The sequence below is a fragment of the Labrus mixtus genome, chromosome 4 (assembly GCF_963584025.1).
Source record: "Labrus mixtus chromosome 4, fLabMix1.1, whole genome shotgun sequence".
Classification (NCBI taxonomy): domain Eukaryota; kingdom Metazoa; phylum Chordata; class Actinopteri; order Labriformes; family Labridae; genus Labrus; species Labrus mixtus.
The window spans coordinates 7,903,030-7,927,580 of NC_083615.1; the positions used below are offsets into that span (position 1 = coordinate 7,903,030).

At 41.3% G+C, this 24,551-nt stretch overlaps 2 protein-coding genes across 2 annotated transcripts; one reads left to right on the forward strand and one right to left on the reverse strand.

The window, feature by feature from the left end:
* Positions 1 to 551: 551 nt before the first annotated feature.
* Positions 552 to 12,322, forward strand: LOC132972607 (aromatase). The gene is given in 10 exon segments (XM_061035569.1): positions 552 to 624; positions 8,658 to 8,866; positions 9,844 to 10,046; positions 10,048 to 10,237; positions 10,342 to 10,518; positions 10,604 to 10,718; positions 10,797 to 10,911; positions 10,984 to 11,143; positions 11,557 to 11,798; positions 11,896 to 12,322. Coding segments are annotated over 9 exon segments (1,596 nt in total). The 5' UTR covers positions 552 to 624; positions 8,658 to 8,724; the 3' UTR covers positions 12,148 to 12,322.
* Positions 12,323 to 13,931: 1,609 nt separating this feature from the next.
* Positions 13,932 to 24,327, reverse strand: ap4e1 (adaptor related protein complex 4 subunit epsilon 1). Its single transcript, XM_061035594.1, has 21 exons — positions 23,999 to 24,327; positions 22,692 to 22,763; positions 22,467 to 22,590; positions 22,292 to 22,365; positions 22,087 to 22,208; positions 21,798 to 21,957; positions 21,542 to 21,708; positions 21,369 to 21,442; positions 21,153 to 21,275; positions 20,940 to 21,049; positions 20,701 to 20,840; positions 19,569 to 19,681; positions 19,343 to 19,461; positions 18,652 to 18,954; positions 17,963 to 18,074; positions 17,726 to 17,864; positions 17,351 to 17,606; positions 16,475 to 16,999; positions 16,203 to 16,393; positions 15,953 to 16,113; positions 13,932 to 15,595 (listed from the first exon to the last, which is right to left on the reverse strand). The coding sequence occupies exons 1-21, from the start codon at positions 24,137 to 24,139 to the stop codon at positions 15,435 to 15,437; spliced, it is 3,387 nt and encodes a 1,128-aa protein (XP_060891577.1). The 5' UTR covers positions 24,140 to 24,327; the 3' UTR covers positions 13,932 to 15,434.
* Between the last annotated feature and the right edge of the window lie 224 nt (positions 24,328 to 24,551).

Here is a 24,551-nt window from a genome sequence, read left to right on the forward strand (position 1 = left end):
CAAACCCTGTAATAGAGGCCAACATCTTAATCTACAGCCTTCCATACGTGCCAAGAATAAAGAACAGATCATTTTTAAAATTAATTCTCGTTTTTTTAAGGAAGAAAAATTAACCTGACATACAAAATTACATTTGTTAGACTTTCAGTGTTTTTAAAAGACAGAGATGTCATTTTCCCTCTTTCCCCTCTGTCTCTTTTTGTAAAGTGCTAAATCCCTGCTCCCTTTGACACAGGTCAGGCTGACCCAGCTGATGAATTTCCCCTTGAAAAGACTCCTCAGTGAATGAATAAGACATCATGCTTTCTTTCTTTCTTTTGCACAATACTAAATGAGCCTAACCCTATTAAAATAAAGTACAACCGATGAAAGACCTGCGGGTTTTGCATTCTCGTTATTTAAAAAAAAAAAAAAAAAAACTTTTTTAAACTACTTGTGGGTAGCAGTTTTATAGTACTCGTAAGAGGTAGTGTTTCTTAGCAACCAGTGAAGTGAAGGCTTAGCCGAGGGTTTATAAACACTTGAGCCACTCAGATTTATTTTGTAGGAGAGTTTTGAACATCAGAAGCTCTGCATCTCTACAAAGTGCTCGGTCACCTGTCAGGAGCAGGAAAGAGTCAGAAAGTAAGTACTAATCTTTGAGAACAGGGCGATAAAGAACTGAAAAGAATAGTCCTAAAAATCCTTTTTTTAGAGATGTCAACAGATACATTTTGTGGATAATATTTGAACTCATCATCAAGAGAATTATTTGGACGTTCCATCAAGTGAGTCTGAAAGTTAAAACTCTACTAGCTTTTTCATTACTAATTAATAAATATTAATGATAATATTATTTATTATAAGTTACTTATTTGGTCATACGTGCTTTTCCGTATATTCACAATTAAAATCAGTAAAACATGGAACTATTGGACTTCCGGATGCAGCCGAGGAGTGTGGACGGGTATCTGTGCGCTCCCGGTGGTAACCATGTGGTAACGGTGGTAACCATGGCAACTGCATTTATCCTGCTAACTCTTTCGTAACTTGAAGAACTAATTGAAACACGGGACATTTAGAATATCTCCGTATGGAAAAATTACAACTTGCGGCGTAAAAATAAGAAGTAAAAACTGCAGGTTCGAGCTCTCAGCAACCGCACGTGTTTTTTTTTTTTAGCAAGAAACGTGGCGGACGGGGAAAAGGAAGACATCACCAAACTCCTCGAAGCTCTCCGGGAAACTAAGGAAGACTTAACCAAACATATCGACAAGAAAACAGCCGACATCCAAGCTGCACTTCTGCAAAATTGAATCATCAACTCTGCATGCTATCGGAGCAGGTGCAGGAGATGGAGACACGAGGATGACATTCAGGACGTGGACGGCCGCGTGGTGCCAAGTTGGAGAAAAATAATAACACAACTTAAAGACAAAACTGATGATCTGGAAAATGGTAGCAGAAGATCATATCCCAGAACGGGCAGAAGATGCGGTTGGGTTTCTGGAAGGGCTCACACCACAACTGTTGGGTAACGACACCTTCACCTCGGCCATAACTTTGGAGAGGGCGCACCGCATTGGGAACACTTCTGACATACCACGGGCACCCTCATCGCCAAATTCCTGAACTTCCGAGAACAGGAGAAAGTAATCCGACTTGCCAGAAACAAAGGACAGATCACGTATGACAACAAGAGGATATCATTTCCCCCCCCCAGACTACAGCGCAGAGCTGCAGCGCAGGAGAGACGAATTTCTGGCCACCAAGAAAAAGCTGCGAGAGATGGACATGGAGTTACGCGCTGCTAAACTCCGTATCAAGCACGTATCCAAACTCTGTCAAGCTTTTTCGATTCGTAAAGGAGCTGTCAAGTGAGTAGTGTTGACTAAAATGACTGTTGTGCAACGCTCACATTAGAGACTCACGAAAAGAGCCACTGTCAAAAAGAGACAGACAGATTGAGAGAGGTTGATGTCTGATAATACTTTGAATATTTACAGCCTAAAGCTCTTTGTTCATTTAACAGTGCCGAGGTGCCTAAAAACATAGATTTCCCTTATCAAGAACAATTTAGTTTAGCACTACAACTTATAATTTATGTATATAAATGGTTTAAAGGGTATATGTATATTATGGATACATTATTTTTTGCATAATGGTTAGGCTACCTGATGTTTAAAATGTCTCGGACTGTTATAAGTAGCCTAAGTTTAGTGTTTACCAAAGCAGTTCCAGGGGTAACCACAGTTGATAAAGATAAGTACCTAATGTCGTTTTGTTTTGGGGGTTTTATGAGGCAGGTTTTTAGTTCAGAGTTTTGGGGTTTTGTATGGACTCTCATTGGAATCAAAATTTTCACCCACATATTTACAAATATTCCTTTCTGGTCTAGTTTGAGGCTTGCCATTACACCACCACTTCTGGAGCTACAGCAGAGTTTGAATCAGACACTCTGTAATGTGCTCATAAAACATACTACTCTGCAGACATATTTCCTTACAGAACACAATATGGGAGCAACTGATCAACTCACCTATAAAGAGGAAAAAAATATTAACATATCTTAAGAGACAAAGCATTGACATGGCTTTTATTCAAGAGAGCCACCTCACAGACTTAGAACACTCAAAATTGCGCAGGGATTGGGGTTGGCAATGTTTTTTATTCTTCATATACTTCAAGCGCAAGAGGAGTTGCTCTGCTTATTCACAAAAATCTGAACTTTAAATTAAATACAGTTGAAAGAGATAAAGAAGGAAGATTCCTGCTTGTAGACTGTGTGCTGAATAGGGACAGAGTAACCTTGGTAAATATATATGGACCCAACTATGACGACCCAGTCTTTTTCAATAATTTGTTATTGAGGCTTGCTACAGTTGAAGGGTATAGTATAGTGGGCGGAGACTTTCATTTGGTGTTAAATCCTTCTCTGGATCGCTCTTCACCCAAATCCATCTCTCTGTCAAAAGCAGCCACAGTGCTAAAGAAAGGTATTAAAGATATAGGCATAACTGAGGTATGGCGATCACTCCATCCAAAACAAAAAGATTTTTCCTGCTACTCGGGAACACATAATACATACTCCAGAATTGACATGTTTTTAGTACCACAAGACATGATGTCTTCAATAAAAGACTGCAGTTATTTAGCAGCTACCTTCTCTGATCACAATCCCTTAAAACTCATCTGGACGACCAACTCCTTACAACCTAAATCCTTTATGTGGAGATTTAAAAATTACATGTTAAAAGACCCAGAATTCATTTCTTACATGAACAATAATATTGACATTTTTTCTGGCTGCAAACAAAAACTTGTCAACACATGCTAATATATGAGAAGCACTCAAGGCTTTCATGAGAGGACACATACTTTCATACAGTGCGCATAAAGCCAAAGAGAGAAGAGAAAAATTAGTGAAGCTTGAAAATGATTTGAGAAAAATGGAACAGGATCATCACACTTCCAAAACTTATGAAAATCTTAATTCCCTTAAAAAAACAAGGACAATATATAATAATCTATGTACAAGCAAAGAGGAGGCGGCCATCGCACCAAATATCATTATTGTTGTGGAGGTTTAAAAGGACTGTATGAACTGGATAACTGGCTGAGTCGTATTTCACACTTTGCTCCAAGCGTGTCTGTTAAAACACAGATGCAGACAACTTCTCTCCTTTAAGTGGTTTTAATTGTCCTTGCAACAGTGTACAAACATGAGCACATACAGGCTTAGAAATGTGAGTGGTTCTGTGAAAAGATAAATCACAAAAGCTTAGCTATTATGCATCGCATACAATCTTGTTCTGCATTTACTTCAACTAAAATATATAAATCTCCAACAGACTATAATGTAATGTACACTCAAGGCACTCAATAAACAAATGGGTTAATTATTCACTTCGGTCACGTGTATTAAGCTAGCAAGTATCCGAGCTAGCAATTAGAGAAACAAACTAGCCAAATCTACAAATAAGGTTAAAACTAATACAACCACAGAATAACTGTACTTATAACTTATAACACACAACTTACAGGTCTCTAGGACGCACGCACACCTCTACTGGTACTTGAGTTTTCTAATTGGGCCGCGATTAGTCCGTGCAGACGGCCGTTCCTCTCCTTTCATCCTCGCTTCACTCTCCTTTCCTCTGCTGCGCGTTCCCGCTCTGAATATCCAGTGCGCGCCCGCCTGGTGTGTGGAGCGTGCGCCTGCTCGCTCAGACTTTCAGGTGCGTGCAGCAATTATCCATCGCGGGTTTGACTGATCTTTTGTACAGCCGCCCCCAAATAGCGGCAGCTATTTGCTCCTACGAAGGCTATCCACTTGTGAAGGGGGTGGATTGGTAGGATGGTTATCATCGTCTGGAATAGCTGGGAGGACAACCAGCCAAGCCACCGGCCTGGTGTAGATCTCATCCTTTATCTTCACATCAGCAGACCTCACATGACCATCTGCGCTGGTGTACACCTTGACGACACGTCCGATAGGCCAGAGTGCCCTTGGAAGCTGGGGGTCTACCAGCATGACGACTTTGTCCTCACTGAGGTTGTCTCTGATGGCGTGCCACTTCTGCCGGGCTTGCAGAGTTGGTAAGTAGTGTCGAATGTAGTTTGACCAGAAGTGATTCTGTCAAGATCTGAGAGTGCCTCCATCTCCGTCTGCTGAGGAGCTCTATATCAGGGTACACCACTTGGGGAAGGGATCCGTCCAGCCGCCCCATCAACAGAAGACTGGGGTCACAGGGTCAAGATCTTCATTACTGGAAGAAACATATCCCAGAGGTTTGGAATTTAAGAGGCCCTCCACTTCAATGAGCACTGTCCTGAGCACCTCCTCAGGCTGTGCCTGTGCTCCCACAGTAGTGTAGAGTGCCTGCTTGACTGAGCGGATCTCACTTTCCCAAACTCCTCCAAAGTGTGGAGCTGCAGGGGGGTTAAAGTGGAAAGCTATCTTCTGCTTTGCCAGGCTCTGTTGTAACTCTGGGGACAGTGCTGCAAAGGTCTCTCTGAGCTCTTTCTCTGCTCCTTTGAAATTTGTCCCTTGATCTGACAACAGCTCAGCAGGAGTCCCCTCTAAGGAGTCGGTGTCTATGTTGGTGAGGAGGTCTAAGTGGATGGCACGGGTGGTAAGGCACTTAAAGATTATTCCCCATCTCTTCTCAAGACGCCGCCCCACCTTGACCTGAAAGGGCCCAAAACAGTCCATGCCAGTTGAGTGGACGGCTGGCTTAAAGAGGCGCAGGCGGGCTGCTGGCAGGTCAGCCATCTTGGGAATGGATGGTCTAGACTTCCACCGATGGCACTCTTCGCAGTTGTGCTGGTGGCGACGAATAGCCTCACGTCCTCTGAGGATCCAAAAGGTACGACGTATTTCTGCGAACACCCGCTCAGGACCAGGGTGGCACAGACGACTGTCATAATCCTGTATGAGGAGTTTGACTGCAGGGTGACTGGTATCGAGAACGATGGGATGCACCACAGCATGCTCCAGGTCTTCAGATCTCCGTAGCCTCCCACCAACTCGGATGATCTCATCTGACTCGTCAAACTCTGGGGACAAGGTAAGAAGGCGGCTACTAGATGGAATGGGCTTACCAGCTCTCAAAAGGCGCAACTCATCCGGGAAGCTGTCCCTTTGGGCTCTCTGGAAAATAAGCATCTCGGCTTTCTGGTAATCTGTAGCTGTAGGGCAGCCGTGCTGGTCTGCCGCCCCATGGAGCGCCTGTGCCGTGACATCCATCAGCTCCCTCCAGGTGTTACACTTGTCTACATCAGGAACTTGAATCCCACCAGCAGTGGTTGTGACTCTGCAGAATATCGATTTCCTGAGTTCTGAAACCTCATTGACAACTGCAGCGCCACAAGTCAGGGGCAAGCAGCAGGAATGGTGGACCCTGACTCCACCTGTTGGGCTGCGTAAGGTCTCTTAAGGTCTTTCCCCTAGTGATGTCATCCGCGGGATTCCTTGCTGAATCCACGTAGCGCCATGGAAAGCTATCTGTAAGCTCCTGAATTTCAGCCACCCTTGTGCCGACAAAGACCTTAAAGCGACAAGACTCGGACTGTAGCCACATCAACACAGTTGTGGAGTCAGTCCACAAGGTCATCTTACTGATCTTCAAGGTAAGCTCTTGTTGTAGAACTGTGGCAATCTGGGCTCCTACCACTGCAGCACAAAGCTCCAGTCTTGGCACAGACAGAAGGCACTTAGGTGCCACTCTTGATTTCGCCATTAGGAATGCCAGGTAGGTCTTGCCCTGATGGTCTTCGGTGCGTAAGTATGCCACAGCCCCGTAGGCTCTTTCCGAGGCATCACAGAATACATGGACCTCTCGTGTAGCTCTTTCACCATCCACTTCTTTTGGGGTGTAGCACCTAGGTAGATGGATGGATGGCAAAACCTGTAGTTCCCTTGTCCACTCGTTCCAGGCCTCTAGAAGCTCCTGTGGGAGGAGGGGTCTCATCCCATTCTCTGTTCTTGTCCCAGAGGCGCTGGACTAGGATCTTGGCTCTCGTTGTGTAAGGCAACATAAACCCAAGGGGGTCATACTGTGTTGCTAACACCTTGTACACATTCCGCATTGTTGGTACATCAAACTCCACAGGCCGATGTTTGTACCCTAGTGTGTCTGACTGGAAGTGCCAACTAAGCCCTAGGGTTGACTCCAGAGCATCTGCGACTTCCTGGGTGAGCCAGAGCTCTAGACTGTCTGATCTGGCTTCCTTTGGGAGATGTTCAACAATGGTTGGAACATTACTGGCCCATTGACGCAGCTCGAACCCACCAGAGGCTAGGAGGGTCCGTAGCGTATCCACAAGCTGCTTTGCCTCTATTGATGTTGGCAAGCTCTGGAGGCAGTCTAGGCCTGTGAAGGCTGTTTCGTCATGAGCCGGGGATCCCTTTTAATAAGGCAGTTTTTTCTTACCACCGTAATTTTTGCTGCTTTGCTAAAGTGCTCATGATGGATAGGCTGGATCTTTGTAACATAGCAATAAGTAAGGTCTTTTACCTGCTTTTTGTAACATAACAATGAGTAAGGTCTTTTACCTGCTTTTTGTAACATAACAATGAGTAAGGTCTTTTTTCCTGCTCTTTTGTAATGTTAACAGACAAAGAGTAAGGTATTTTACCTGCTTCTTGTAAAGTGTCTCGAGATAACACTTGTTATGAGTTGACGCTATACAAATAAAAATTGATTGATTGATTGATTGATACGTAGAAACATCTCTCCACTGAGAACCGGACACTGTGTCCAGGGGCGCTGTGGTCTAAGACATGTTTCTGAAAGGCATAGGTGGCACAGCATGGACTGCAGGTGGTGCCAAACGGTAGCACCTGCCACTCAAAGACATCAGGGGGATCTTCTCTCCTCATGTTACGCCACACAAACCGCATAAGGTGTGCAACTCTTCCTAGACCAACTCAAAGTTAATCACCCGGATTAAGCCAAATGTGAATATGTGTGGACACAAGTACACGTAGATAAATGAAAGAAAATAGAGCCATACTGGGGAGAAGGGTGGGATATGGGAGGACGGGTGGGGAGATTTGTTTCAGTTTTTTTGTTTTTTTTGTTTGTTTATGTTTGTTATTGTTTTTCTCTAAATTCTTTGTTTTTATTGTTATTACTTAAAACAATAATAGCAATTTTTACAATTAGATATATTACAAGTGAATAGACACTGGATTTGTGTGTTCTTTCTCTTATTTATTTCTCAATCATTACTTTGCATACATACTATTATTGTAATTATTGTTACAACAATTATTGATGCTGTATTATTATTAGTATAGTTGTAATATACTTATATTATGATTATATAGAATTGCCTAATTGATATAGGAATGTATTGGAAGTACACTTGCTAAATATATACATCTACATTTTCTCTGGTTATTCATGTATTATTTTTTTATTTTTTTATCATTATTATTTATTTATATGTTTTTGTGTCTATTTGAAACACACCACAAAATGTTCATGTTGACAGTGGATTTGCTTGTAAAGTTTTATGTTTTCCTAATAAACTAATCTTTAAAAAAAAAAAAAAAACATGGAACTATTTACAAAGTGAACATTTGGGACGGTTAGCCTCATTCATGACACTTCTTTGAAAACAAAAATCTTTTAAATGTCAGTGAGGACGATTCAGAAGTTCATCAGTGTTTGTCTCGTGTGGGATCTGAGGGTTTAGGTTTTGTGTCGTCTGTTTTCTCCAATCTGAGGATAAACTTGAGGTAAACTGAGGACATTTGTTTTACAAAGAAAGGGTGGAATGATGCTTTAGGAGGGAACTTGAGTTTTGTGAATTTAAATTCATTGTGCACATGTTTGTTCAGTATGTTGTTATTATAATCATGTAAAAAAAAAGTCAAAGGTAATAAATGCATCTGGTAAATTGATATGAATAACATGAATCTGTCACCCGCTCGCACTCAGTCTGTATTATGATATCAGATGTGGGATCTAATGAAGTTAATCGCCACAGTCCCCCTTAAAGCTGGTGTGGGTGTGTTTGTGATTGTATTATGTGCTACTGTGGTGTTACATCACAACACTGAAGGACTAGGAACTAATGGATGCAAAGAAGGGCTGTCCACAGATTTAATTTAATTTTCCCTTCTTTTTTTTTTTTTTAAACAAACGGATGAATGTATTGTGTGTTAGTTAAAGGAGACAGCTGTGTATAAGCACACATCAGTCTGCACAGGTGTGTGTTCCTGGTTGGAGTATAATGAATGGGATACCGCCGTTAGACACACTCACCTCTACCATGTCGGCCGATATATCGTCTGAAGTCTCCACCTTTCTGCTCCTCCTGCTGCTGCTGCTGCTCTTCACCTGGAGCCGCTTCACACACCGCTCACCTGTACCAGGTAACTTCTGCTCCCCCACAAAGCTTATGCAGACTGATCCACAAACAAAATACTGTAGCTCTGCAGAGAGAGAAATAATATGACAAACATCTGCTCTAGAGAGTTACATAGGTGTGTTGTGCTTTTAAGAAAATGGGAGTGAGGAAGTCAAGTTATCTGCAGCACTTTGTGGATTAAAATAATAAAGAATTTTTCTGATTTCCATACCGGAATTCCATGTATGTTTTCAATATTTTTTTTTACAATTGTTAGATCAACTGGCACAAACAAAAAATTAGATAAGAAAGAAAGAAACAACAGAAAATGATGGAGATATTCTGTTCAGAATTCATCCTTTTCAAAAGAGTCTGTGCATCATACAGAATGAGTCTCCTATCGTCAGTGGCTTTATTTTATGACAAAAGCTGTGATGAAATCTTGTCCGATTACCAGACCTGATAACAAAGGTCAATTTTAGAATCTTTTTCCATGCTGACTCTGATAGTCTTTAAGTCGTTTTTAGCCCAGAATCATCTGAACATAGTTATTAGTAAAGTGCTTTCACGGTCCCACATCTTCTTGAGTATGTGGATGCTGTTGAAAAATATATCTAACCTTAAGTTCTCTCAGTCCTGTATTGACATTACAAACTGACCCTGCTGTCCCACGTAGTATTTGTTCAGCCCAGTCAGATTTTGAAGGCTTTGGTATATATATAATTTATAAGATGTTTGAGGCCTTGACGATATCTCAATGCTGAAAAGAAAATCACTCATCTTCCAAATTATTTCTCAAGAATTTCTATCAGAAGGAATATTGAAAAAAGGCACATTGCTCCCTCAAATCTGAGAAGCTTAGTCTTCTTTCAAATGACTCTAACAAACTGTTCACTGGAGCTCGGTGTCTGCAGTGTTTCTATTGATGAATGCAACATTCAGCTTTCTCAAAGTCAACTCAACAGACTGGAAATTATTATGCCTTAAATTATCTTTCTTGAGGTCCTTCCTTCTTGGCCGGACTTGGTCCTCTCCTCACCTACAGCAGATTCATCTTGACCGGGATAGGCACAGCGTGCAACTACTACAACAACAAGTATGGCAGCATTGTGCGGGTCTGGATTAACGGCGAGGAGACTCTCATTCTGAGCAGGAAAGTCTCTTGACATTCAAAACCCTTTGCACTTTTACAGTTTATCCTGAGAATATGTAAGTCAAGGAAATCTTTGCCCCTCTCGCAGGTCCTCAGCAGTGTATCATGTTCTGAAGAGCACCCACTACATAGCCAGATTTGGGAGCAAAACAGGGCTGGAGTGTGTTGGGATGGAAGGGAGGGGGATCATTTTTAACAGTGACGTCCAGCTGTGGAAGAAAGCCAGGACATATTTTTCTAAAGGTGAGGTAATATCTTCCCACACATTTTCTAACGTGATAACAAAAGCATGTTGGACATTTCTGACATGCCGCTTCATGGCAGTTGAAGTTGTGGTTGTTTTGCAGCTCTGACAGGCCCCGGACTCCAGAGGACAGTGGGAATCTGTTTAAGCTCCACAGCCAAACATCTGGAGCGCCTGCAAGACATGACAGACGCCTCCGGACATGTGGACGCTCTCAATCTGTTAAGAGCCATTGTGGTGGACATCTCCAACAGGCTTTTTCTCAGGGTGCCACTTAATGGTCAGCTGCTTCCTCACAGCATGGATTTAAACTCTGTGTTTTTCTGCTGCTCCTGACTCTGATTGTTTTTGTTCCTATGACTTAGAAAAAGACCTGCTAATGAAAATCCACAACTACTTTGAAACATGGCAGACAGTCTTAATAAAGCCTGATATTTTCTTCAAGATTGGCTGGCTGTACAACAAGCACAAGAGAGCAGCGTAAGAGCCTTACACATTAAAGTAATTCATCATACGCATTCTGATCTAAAACCTTCGGGTTGCTTCTTGTCCCAACAGCCAGGAGCTGCAAGATGTGATGGAGAGCCTTCTTGAGACTAAAAGAAAGATTATAAATGAGTCTGAGAAGTTGGACGATGATCTTGACTTTGCAACAGAGCTCATCTTTGCTCAGGTTTGTCTCCACTGATAAATCTAGCGTTGAAATGATGTGAAGTGATGGCTGCATTTCTTCTTTTATTAACAGAACCACGGAGAGCTTTCAGCTGATAACGTCCGACAGTGCGTGCTGGAGATGGTGATCGCAGCGCCCGACACACTCTCCATCAGCCTCTTCTTCATGCTGTTGCTACTGAAACAAAACCCAGACGTGGAGCTAAAGATAGTGGAGGAGATGAACACTGTCAGTAAGTGCATTTCTGCTGTTTTTCACAGCTACACTGCAAAAACTGAACTCAAAGCAAATGCATTTGTCTAATTTCTAGACAAAAAGATTTCATCAAATGTATAATAAGACACATTAACCTAACAAGTCCAGATAAATGTCGTATTTCAAGAAATTAGAAGCAAAAATGTGTGAATTGTTAGGGATGAGTACAATTGGCTGACAATGCAAACGGCAAAATCTTCTACTAGTTTCTTGACAGACATCTCATTTTAAAAAAATGTAAGCGTTTTCTTCTTAAAAAAAGATGTTAATCTGGACTTGAATGCAGCTTAAATTAAGTATAAGATTTGGAATAAGACAAATACATTTATTTTTTGCAGTAGATATCAAATGATTCCAATTATCCTTTAATGGTTTCATTTTGATTTTCAGTAGAAAACAGTGATGGAAAAATTGACTATGAAAGCCTAATAGTGCTGGAGAGTTTCATCAATGAGTCTTTGAGGTTTCATCCTGTGGTTGATTTCACAATGCGAAAAGCTCTGCAGAACGACAACATTGAAGGCACTAAAATAGCAAAAGGAACCAACATCATCCTCAACATTGGTCTCATGCATAAAACTGAATTCTTCCCCAAACCCAAAGAGTTCAGCCTGACGAACTTCGACAGAACAGTGAGTCAGTGACAGATTTGAAACAAAGTGTAGCTTAAAAAAAAAAACAAAAAAAAAAAACAGCAACTGAGTCTTTATCTCCTGTGTTTGCTGACAGGTGCCCAGTCGTTTCTTTCAGCCTTTCGGCTGCGGGCCCCGCTCCTGCGTGGGCAAACACATCGCCATGGTGATGCTGAAGGCCATCCTGGTGGCTCTGTTGTCTCGTTACACCGTGTGTCCTCGCCAAGGCTGCACCCTCAACAGCATCCGGCAGACCAACAACCTGTCGCAGCAGCCTGTGGAGGACGAGCACAGCCTGACCATGCGCTTCATCCCTCGAACAACACGACCTCCACACAGTCAGCTCTAAAACAAACACAGAACTGGTACAAGTGCAGGGAAAAAGGTTGTACAAATGTTTGTACTCTGTATCTTTGTTTGACGCTTCAAAGTTTTTTTTAGAGTATGTAAACACTTAGTTTAAGACCTGTACTGACATAAAGAGCTACAGCCTTCAGAGTCCCTTTCACACATGACCTCCCGACATTTTCTTGAGTATTTCAGACACCCTGACATTTTCAGGAATGTGCCTTTCACCAATGCACATCACACATCAGCTCAAAATACCAAGTTTCATTGGGCTGGGTAGCGTGTGCAGGAGGAGGAGAAGGAGGGTTAGTCTTCCATAATGATAACTGTTTCTGCATTAATATCACTACAACCTGTATTGAGACGCTCTTGCAATACAAATACAACAGTTCAAGTGAACTGAGGTGCCAGTAAATGTTTACTATTGTTGCCTTCATGTGCTCCTCGAATGCATTTTATCTACTGAATTTACAAGTTAAGAGCACATGAATGGCCCTCATATGTCCTAATTGGGAAATTTCTATGATACCCACTTGCCAAGTTGACAACAGGACCAGGGACAACACACACACACACAGTATGCCAACAAGCCTAGTTTTGGCAATAAAGTCAGCTAAGCAAATATTAGCTAATTATAATGTTATTTCAGCTTCTAAACTAATTCAAATGTCAACTACATACCTGATGCGCATTCTTTGTTCTTCATTCTGCCGCTGAAGCCCAAAGGATCTCTGGGCTACTTACTTTTGGTGATTAAACTCAGCCACAAAAAACAAAAACCTTATTCTTCTAGCTTCCTTTTTCGGGATTTTTCCGACCAGAGCAATTACTACAACTGCACAACTGGGAATTACGATATTTCAGAGGAGCACATGAATGCAGCCTATTACCCTCTACAGTCACACATCAGCTCACTTGGACTTCACACAGACATTCTGAAAGGGTTCTGGCAGGGGAAAAACTGCTTAAAGTCAGAGTGAACAGATATGACCATTTGCCTTCATACATGCATCCCACCCAGGCAATTACAGGAAATGTTCAGGAGTGTAGCGCATGTGTGAAAGGGGCTACCGTCTCTCTTGTAGTTAAATAAAGGTAGTGTCAGCATGTTGGATACATGGATAAAAAAAAAATGTTCATACGCGAGTATAAAGTAGAATACATTAAACATTTGCATTTGATAATTTATCCCATGTTATATCTGTAATTAAAAACAATGTTTTAAGAGATACTGATTGTTTCTTTTAAGGGTCTAAGTGAATGGAAATTGTGTCTAAGGTTGTTTGACACCACAAGTTTTAAAGTGATACAATCTCGGTCATCTTGATTATCCATAGTTCAGAAAAGTACTGAAGCTTTGAAATAAATAAATAACCGATCTTAAGTTCTATTTTCAACCAAAAGCAGCTGAGAGTGAAAGAGAGAGAGCATTGTTTAAATAGCACACATGCCTTTGCGATGTATTTAGACAGTGTGCAGGCGTTTGCCTACAAAAATAAATCACCCAAAATTGTTGCCTTCTCTTTCTGAGTTTGTTCCCATGGAAATTCAACTATTAATATTGTTATTTTTATTTTTACTACAATCATACAAAGTTTAATAATCTGTTATGGTTACAGCCAAAACTGTGTCAAATGTTAAAAAGTATGTATCAATGTCTTTTTTTATATTTGGTAGGCCTAGTTTTTCATTAAATGCATTTTCACTTTGGCAATGTTTTCTCCATGTTCTGCAAAATTATTTCATGACTTACAGATGTTAATCAATCAGTAATGACGAGTCATATTCAGTTGGTTTACAGACGTTGGATTTATTCATAAGTTAGCAAAAAGTAGTGACAGGCACTCTAAGAAACAATGATTCTCTCTGTACCACAGGCACAAATCAAAAACGCCGCCGTGGCATTACGTAGAACATAAGGCGTCTGGTTAAGTAGAATCTTTAACACATTTTTAAGCTTCACGCTGTGCTTTCAATCAGGACTCGGGTAAAACAGCAGTTAAGTAAACTTTCCCTTCAGGATGAATTAAATAAAACAGACTGCAATGAGTAAAATCTGACACAGAATTCAAACTGAATATGAAGCACAATGATTTGTTTTTTGAGAAATGAATATAAAATATTTTCTGTAAGAATATAAATCCAATAAATATGTTTTTAATACTGCTAAATACAAAAATATAATCATCCAAGACCACCAGAATCCACCAAATCTCACTGACACGGACTCACCGGAGACATGAGTGCATAGATAATCACAGCACACAGAAGGCAGCATCTACGAAATACAAACTGGAAAACTGAAAAAAGCCCTGCTTCTCATCAACAAATAGACTGAGCTACCTTTAAGACAACATGCTGTCTTTGTAGATGCTTCTATCTGCCGCTCTCTGAGGTCAACGTCAGCAAAATGTAATCCTTTAGACAAACAGGGCTGTAAACCTCAAATATTAAGACGTGCACGTTCTTCTAGAACAGCAGCTCTCTGCAAATATTACATTAAGAGTATTTTGAATTCTCCTACAATGTTTTGAAGAAAAATGGTACTCCTGTGAAATATCTATATTTTTCCTGTGTTTCATCTAAAACGTCCAATAAACAGAATTAACTATCCAATCTAATGCAAGAATGTGTGTTTTTCTTTCCATTTGATCTGTGTTTCTGAGGTCCCCCCCCACCCTCGCTTCTAGGCCTTAAAGCTAAGATCAAGTGAAGTATCTGACTTTTTAACATTTACAAAACGGCACGATGCTTAATGAAGAGTGGAGATAAATCTGTAAATGATTATTTCTTGTAAAAACTATGTTAACAAAAATAAGACTGCATGCATTATCTTTCATGTGGGTAAGCACGATGACCTAGAACAGATTTTTAAGAAAAAAAAGAAAAGGTGATATTCATAATTTCCACTTATAACCAATAACACAGAGAGTATTCTTTTCACTCACAATGTTTCAATCAATGTTTTCAAGTCATTTTGGAGCCCTGTCATCATTTTAAGACATCCGTGTTATTCTGAAACATCTCCAGAAGGAAAACAATACTTCTCTTTGGCCCTGAGGGTATTAACAGCCATTTCTTTCAAATATGTATGATCCAGTGAAGTATCTATAAATTAACCAGTTAAAAATAAATGATTTGTGGACAAAAAAAAACAACTCTGTTAATTTAAGAGGAAGAGACTTCTGCCCTGCTGCTCTGTGTACCTTTCACCTCAGCAGGTGAGGGTGTTCATGTTGCTCAGTGTTGTCAGTGTGGGGTTGTTACAGTTGGGGGGGGGGGGGGGGGTCAGTGCTCCTGTAAAGCTCTCTGGCAGTGGTAGATCAGGCAGTCAGGCAGGTCGGGGATCGGGGAGCGAAGCCACACGGCCAGCGTTCCTGCATTGATGCGACAGTGCATCAGACATGGCTGATCCTGGAGGAGCCGGCAAGCTACAATACCCTCCATACCTGTGTGGGTAAAATAATACAACATCATTACTCACTAATAATGTTAAACATGAGAGAAGCGGGGGTTGGATTTAATGCATGGAAAGTATTGGTGAAATACTAAATGTTTGCAACTTTCATTAGAATGCATGGATGTTTCAAAATATTCTTTCCTGATAAAATATAATAGCGACCAAAATAGAAACTTAAAAAAAGTAACAAAAGAAGATGATTAAAAGCTAAAAAGCTCAGAATTAAACGAGAAAGTCCACGTGGAGTTGAAGTTAAATGTCAAAAAGAAACTCTTAAATCTGTACCATTTTAAATAACTAAAACTTTGGGGAGTGACGAGCATGTGTGAGAGGGGCTTCGGATTACCGATGATTTCCACCACATGAAGCTGAAGTTTATTCTTCAGCACATTCAGAGTGGCAGTGAGAGATTCCCGGTCTTCCCTCATCAGCGTCAGGTTCTGCTTCGTATCGTGAGAAAACGCCAGCCACATCGTCCCGTACTCCTCTGTGGACACCGTCAAAGGTCTGAAAGAAACATGTGAAGACACAGTAAGCAGCTGATCCTCTTTTTGCAGCCACATTTTGAAATTAAAAAAAAAAAGAAAATAGTCCACCTGATGAAGCTGGCTAGAGGCAGCTTGTATGAAAACTGAACCGACTGAGGTGTCCCGACAGAACACATGAAAGACATCACCCCACACACTTCAACAAGAACTGAAGGCCTCTTCACAGTCAGGCTGTACTGACACACAACTACACTGTCACCTCTCACCTCCTGCACAGGGCTCTCAGACACACTCGACACCTGAAATAACCAAAAAAAAATACAATTTAATATGAAAAATATAACAGAGTTTCACAAAAAATGTTCACCACAAAAACATACCTCAAGTTGATCTGAGTCCAGCTGTAGCAGCATCTGCTGAACGTCAGAGTCAGAGGAGTTTAAAATGAAAACGACGAGTGCTAAAGAGTCGTCTCCCTGCACATGACAGGCTGAGAGATGGAGGCTTTGGTGGGAGCAAAGAGGAGTGATGTCTGAGCGGGAGAGTCCGGAGAGCTCTGCAGGAAGATGAGAACTCAGACACAAGTCCGTAGGCTTGTCAGGGTCTTCAGCAGCTACAACACCATTATCCCTAATAACAGATGGGTTGTTCGCCGTCACATCCCTGTCAGTTAAGTCGACATCACAGGTGCCGTTTGCAGCGCTGAGGTCCTGACAGAGTTGTGGTGGAGGCTCCGGTGAAGCTAAATCCAGTTCCGACGTGACGTTGGAGTCCAGGAGGTTGTTACACAGTAAGCTATCCACCATGCTCGGAGGAGAGACGACGGAATTTGACGTAATCTCGCTGCCGCCTGAACATCTTGCTTTTCTCCTGAACCGCTGGTTTGTCAAATCTGATTTTCCCATCTATTGAGAAAGGAAAAAGTTTTAGCAGTGTTGCATATATGTCAAAATACAATTCTTTTAATTATTATTACCCTAGGGACTTTTCACACTTAACCTGCAACAATGAGTCCTTTGATTATTTGTCAAACATCTGATTTATTGAGAACTATTTTGATAATGGATTACATGACCTCAGACATTTTAAAGCTAAAAAAAAGTCAAACAAAATCTCTTATATGTGAATATTGTCTGGTTTCTGTGTTCATCTATGACAGTAAACTGAATGTCTTTGGATGGTGGACAAATGCCGGTCATATTTATTGTTATTTGACAGTTGTACCTCTAACAGATAAAGAGGCATAAAGAGCTCACCAGACACACAGAGCTCTGGGAGCCCAGGCCGACAAACAGCGAAGAGGCAAGCTGCTGTTTCTCCTGCTCAGGCTCAGGGGTGGGTGTGGGAGTGGGAGTCTGGTGGTGTGACTTGTCAGCCTCTCCCTGCCGGCCGGGTGAGCGGAGGGGACTGGGAACCTCCACCTGGGCAGTCTCCTCAACAGACTCCCTCTGCGAGAGGTAGCCCTCCCTCCCCCAGACCCGCTTCACACCATCCAGCTTCAGAGTTGCAGAGCTGAAATCAAAAAACATGAATGATGCCTACAGTACACCTGCTGGGCCTTTTTTTTTTGTTGTTGGTGTTTGCGATTTTAAATTCAGAGAGCAGAAAGTATGCACAAAGTATCCACGCACCCTCCTTTGTGTGAAAGCTCAATGCTATCCCCTGACAGACCGGAGCTTACAGACAACAGTGTAGGAGACTGCCTGTCTCCGATGCTGCAGGAGGACATGCTGATGGGTAGGGACAGACCGTATGGCTCCAGGCTCAGAGCTGAGAAGACAACTTAGTCAGAGCACATCCAAACAAGCCAGCCAGCAGACACAAAATTTACCAACTCTGCCACATTAAAGCATTCACAGAAGTTTCACCTTTCTCCTGAGCCAGTTCCTCTTGCCGCTGATGGGGAGGTTTGTATGGAGCGGCGCCAGCAGCCAATGCCTCCGACACAAATCCGTCCAGAAACGACAGAGAGGAATCCACCTGCAGACCAAAACACGCAGCTGTAAGTTTGATCTTCCATTGGAAAAGCCTCTGCAGGACTTTCAAACTTGTGATTTTAAACTGTATGTGAGAAAATGTAATAACTCCTTCATTTAACACATACATGTTATAATTACAATGAATGTCACAAAAAGAACTTCAGGATGTTCTTAAACAGCCGGCTGTGAATTTAAAGTGTTATTGTAGATCTCCTCATGATTAATAAACAGCCTCAGCACAAAGGAGTTCTGCGGTAAAACCAACCCATCTCATCACACCAGACATGCCACAACAGAAGCTTAATTATCCCTTTTATTTTGAAAAATACTGACAAATATGTAATTAGCCGTGTCATTCAAGACAAGTTTTTGCAAGTTTTTTTCCAACCGCTCAGAATCAACAAATACTTTGCAGGTGAGGGATTCGGCTTTTGGAGCAGGTTTTTTCTGGCAAATAAAATTCCAACACCGGCCAAAGCTCAAAGATTCCAAGGTATGAAAACACAAGGTTTCTTTAACCAGTGTTTACTGACTGACTGGTAGCACCGAATCAGTGGTCTGGCACGTGTCTATGTTACCTCCAGGGGTTCCCGGCTGGCGTCTCGAGGCAGCACCCTGGCTCGTAGTTCAAAGTCTTGGCTGAGGTGCTGCAGCTCCTGAGCCCTGTGCCTCAGCACTGTGTCCAGGGAGCTGCTGTACGTTTCAGAAACCTCCCGAGCCACAGAGACGCCCGCCCTGCCCTCACACAGCTTGGTCATGGCTACGAGCACCCAGCTCTTGGTTTCACTGCTGGTGTTCTTAGAGTCCAGTAGTTTAGAAAGCAGGCTCAGGACCGTGGCCGGATCAAGTTCCTCACTTAAGTGGGAGTATTCACCGAGGACCTGTGCAGGGCGAAGTAAAGCCAGAGATTTAGTGTGCTCAACATATTCTGTTCTGATCTCAGTCTGTCCTTCTTCACCCCTCTGACGAGCCATCAGAAGACAAGGCAACACAACTCGAAATAAAGTGTTTGGATTATGACCAAACATGATTATGATTATGAAATTACCTGCCTTTGTATAAATCATTTGTAACACACTATTTTTTTCTTACATTTGCTGTTCTTTGAAACCCTGGGAATGTTAAGTAATCTTTACTCAAACAATGTTCAGAGTCTTGGCTGAGGTGCTGGAGCTTTTGAGCTGTTTCACCTCAGCTTCTTCATTGCTCTTCCACTAAAAACAACACAAGCTGCTTGTAGCATGATCTTATTGTGCAGACAGCTCTCACCCAGCTGATGACCTGGAGGAAGCGCTGGGGGAGTTTACCAGGCCCTCCCTGCAGCAAAGAAACGTACGAATCCACAGCAAACTGCCTCAACTTTCTGTCTTCCTCCACGCTATCAAATCCTGCAGCATTGCAGAGAAATGACAAGAACAGAACAATAACCATTATCAGCTATAAACGACCGAACTGAAACACTGTAAGAGTACGTTAAGTGTGTGGCTTATCTCACCCTCAGACAACAGTTTAAGGAAGCTGTTTGGGATATCAGGTTGCATCACGTCTCCACCCACTGAAAACACTGTGTTCATGGTCTCAATGAACCACTCATTGTCTGGGGCATATGTAGAGAGGTATATAGGAACACATCAACACAAGATAGGGAACAAATAAGATATAGAAAAACAATTTAAAATGTTATTTAAAAACGCAAATATGAAATTTTGTGGCACATTCTGTTCTATTAAATAGTCGTAGTAAAAAAACAGAAAAGTCATAAATGTCTTAATATACCACTGAAGAAAATAGCATTCGCTTCAACTGTTTTTTATTAATGTCTAAGCGGCATCGGTATAAGAATCATGAAGAGAATAATCTGCATTTCTTTGCCTCATAAACTGTATAAAAGAAGTGGAAAAATGTAAGCCTTGCGCTCAGCATTTGGGGTGTGTTGTTAGGCGTCATCATGGTTGAGCTGGAAAGCATAGTGTGTGTCTGTAACTTAACTACACCTTTATTCCACATGGCAGGCCACTGTGGTAGCAAATGTGTCAATCACACGGCAGGTGGAGCTGTGGTCTCCATTTTACAGAGCCATCATTTAAAACATAACCATCATGCTGTAATAAAGAAGACCTGAAACAACGATTGAGACAATAACCTCATTAGGCAATGATTACTAATGTCTATCAAGTGGGATCATTTTGTGATGTACTCACACAATCGCTTCTTTTGCTTTTTTTTTTGCAGCTACTGAGATCGCCCTCTGCTGGCCTTTGGCAGACATGCAGGTTTAAGGCGCCTCAGCACTGGATTCATTTTTCTCATCAGTGGATGTATCCACCTGTTGTATGTATTCTATGTTTGAGACCCTTTTAACTGCTAGAACTTAAGGCTTATTGGGCAAGTAGAAACAAAGGGGATTTTGGTGGGTTTAATAAAAAGACTTTGGTCTGTGTTTAAGCTCAGTGAAAAGCTGAAGGTACAGCAAGTGAAAGAGAAAGCACTTCTTTGCCACCATAAGTTATACAATGCACAATATTTTGTTGACAGTAACGTTCCTAAAAGAATTGGTTTGAATAATATGAAGAAATGTACATGACATGGAGGGGCTGTTGTTTAATGATCAATAGAGTAAAGGATATTTTTCTGCCAGTTCTGCGACCTTCCCCACCAGGTCAGTGGTAGTGTAGTCGTCTTTACTGATCCGCAGAAACTCCAGCATCTTTTCCACGATGACCGTCACGTTCTGGGCGTTAGTGATCCGGAACAGCAACTCCAGTGTCTACACGAGGGGTGAAAAAAAAACAAAAAAAAACGCAAAATCTGTTAAGCCTACAACAGTATGAAAACAAAAACTAGCCTACACGAGTATGTGGCTCACCTCACGCTTGATGATGAGGTCGGGGTGATCGAGGCATTCGATGATGGTCATCTGATGCTGCAGGGCCAGTCTAGGATCCTGCTGGACCACATAGGTGAGGGCCTTCAAACCTACAGTAAAAAAAAAAACGGAAAAAAAAAACAGTCCATGCATGGAAAATATACAATCTAGATGATCTTTAACTTTAAAAAAATAGTTTTCTTTGGATCTTACCAAGATATTTGAGGTTAATCTTCTGCGACAGAACAAAGTTGCCAATGCACTTTGCAGCTTTTTCCAAAAGTTCCGATTTGGGATGAATTGTGTAAATACATTTTACACACTCGTACAATATTGCTGACAAAAAGAGAGATCACAGGAAGTGAAGAAGAAGTTTGACTTTTTCAAAAACATATATTTTTTTAAATGAGTACTTTAAATTTGTCATACCATAAGTGATGTTGTGATTCATCTCTGCTCTTCGTAAGGACTCGTCGAGGACTTCATACATGATCTCACTTGTGCTGTTGAACAAAAAACCAAAGTCACAATTTGAAAGAATTTGGACTAAAAGGGCACCACTGATTACAGCTTTTACACACAAACAGAGTCGTAAAAAGTACCTGTGGTCATTTTTCCCAAGCAGTGAAAGTATTCTGAGAAGCTGAATCTGCAGCCATGGAGCAGGGACACTGTGATAGTTAAAATCCATGGGCAGCTTTCCTCCCACCACTTGCTTCAGTATGGTAACAACACTTGCTGTCAGGTCCTTATAACCTTCTGGATTCTCCTATTGCAAACAAAAGTTACATGACTGAATTACATCAGAGCAGATCAAATCAAGATGTCTGCGTAAACACAGGTTGTTTGTGGAACTACCTTGATCATCTGTAGGTAGATGTGCAGTGAAGCCGTCATGACACCAGGATCCTTGTCGCACAGAGCTTTGCGGAACTTATTGTGAATGTGTTGAACTTGATTCGGAGCTATTTGGTAGAATTTATACAGCGCCAGGACTGCTTTCCGACGAATGATCTCTCTAGAAATGTCAGGAAATAAAAAATAAAAACACTCCGCTAAGTTTTAATCCTCTGGTTAATCGCATGTAAACATACACGCGGACACATACAGATAAGTAATAAGGCTGAGAAAAAACCATGTGTATTACTTTGGGTGATTAAGTTTCTCCTCCACCAGAGGCAGGATCGCAGGAATCATATCTTTGGGGAACATCTGGCTGACCACAGTAAGAGCCATGCACACTTCAATAAGGTTCGTGCTCTGAAGATCCTGAAAACAAAACAAAAAATAGGTCAACAACATCCCTTTTTTCTGAAACCAGACGACAAAGGCTTTAACAGCTTAACACCCACCTTTAGTACGGTATTCACAAGAAGAAGAAGCAGCTCGTGATCCTCGTTCAGAAACAGAGAAACAGCCAGGTAACCTGGGAATCATACAGACAGTTGTTTTCTGCTCAGAGAAAGATTCATCGGTGCTGTACAGTTAAAGAAAATGATTTTGTTGTCATGAATAAAAATAACATACCAACTCTTTTCTCCAGAGCAGCGCCTTGTTGAGCCAGTTTGATGGCATGAATGTAGCTGAATGACGCTTCATATCCGAGCATTTCACAGTAAGTCGCTCTCACCATGAGCTCCTTCATCTGCCTCTGAATCAGATTATGGTACAAGCAAGAAACAAACACATCAATCAATACTCTGAATAGTGAACTTTAAGTTCGACCAAACTGGTAAATCAGAAGAGTCGTACCATGGAGGTGTTTGGGGAGGACACCTGTTCTTTGATAGACGTGAGCTCACGTTGAATAAGCTTTTCCTCCTCCTGAACAACCAAAAACACAAAAATGAATAATTACACCATCAAATATTATCTACGAAAGTCTGTGCCACCACACTCTATCTGTTGTCATTGATCATGCCGGGTTTAAAGCCACAAAGTACATATAAGAAGCTTTTAAAGAGATGATTCAAGTAACTTATTAGACCAAGCATTTCAAAAAGTAGAAAGAAAGAAGTTACAGTCATAATACCAAAGCCAGTGAGTAGTACTTAGTTAGTATGCAGTTTTGTCAAACATTTCACCTAAATCAACATTTTTAGCTGATGTGAGTTGGAAATTGCTATTCTAATAATATTTGTATTCATTCTTCGGCCATATTTTAATTTTAAACACTGATACATTTACATTACTGTCAGCCATTGATAAATGATTCATGCTTTTGACGGTCAGAGCATCCGAGTGAACTGAAGCTGTTTTTATATTAGTGTTGGAGCCAAATGATGTGTTTGTTTTGTGTCATGCTATTTTCCTTGTGGTTGTGTGGTGTGTTGGCCCTCTACTGGGCAGTATGTGTAGCCTGGGCGAGTGGGCGGATGCTGTGGTTTATTAAAGCAAGGCTCCAGGTGAGGTGGGACAGGTGATTGAATGGAGGCAAATAGTTTTGTTTTACCGTTAAACGCATCCAACGCGGATTTGTTTTATTTATAGACGCAGTGGTTCGTCATATTTTCCTTCATTTGATAAGAAGTGTTTAAAAATAAATGGATTGAAATATCCAAATCACAACATCAGTGGACTGTGTTGATTTCTTCGAGCTAAAGCTTCCACATTCATCCCCCAAGTGACTTCTCTAAACAATATTGGTTGTGAAAAATTGCTTCATCTGTCAGCAATTTCTTAAATCCTGAATGCTGTAATATCCCACAAACACTTGAATGCACCATTAGAATGGCTATATTAGCTTTTCGATCCATTCTAATGGTGCATTCAAATGTTTGTGGGATATTACAGTATTCAGGACTTAAGAAATTGGTGACAGATGAAGCAATTTTTCCACAACTAAGTGAAGTTTTCCTTCCAAGTTTTCCTTTCCTGCAACACAGTTCGGGAGATCCAAGTCTGACTTTACACTTCCTTTACACTCACATCTTTGATTTCACCTGAAATGTGGTTTAAACACATAAACACAGCTTTTTTTGAGTTAGCACAGGCAGCTAACATCATCAGCTACCTTCTCGTTATTCACCTACTGAACTCCAGTTAAAAACCAGACTCACATGTTTGGACGTCAGCTCAGTGATGCCTCTGATGAGGTTTCCTAGTTTTGAGGTGGAGGACAGTTTTGCAGATCCGGGCTGGGAGTCTAAAGACAAGAGGCTCGGCAGAGCTGTCAGGGTCTTCTCCACAACATCGCTCATTTTGTCAGCGAAAATGTAATCTTATCAGCTGTGTTTAACCTTTAAAAACACACTTCTTAAATCATCTATCCATTACATAACAAACCCCCTCAACGCAGAGTCTGTTAACTTCATAGGTTAAACATGTAAAAGAGCACAAGAGGGAAAGTGTTTTGCCTGCCTGTCGGCCATTGTTTTGATTCAGCAGACTGATGATGACACGTTGATGATGTCACTTCCGTTTGTATTTGCGAAACTTTATTAGAAAACTTTGACGTTAACAGTGAATATGAGGTCGAGATTACTCAGCAAGACAAGTCAATAGTGGTAAAACAAAAAAAGATAAATTAAAGAGTAAAAATGAAATTGAAAAATTTTGGTATTCAAAACTCAGTTTATTATGTTTGTTATACTTTGATAAACAGTCCCTTGT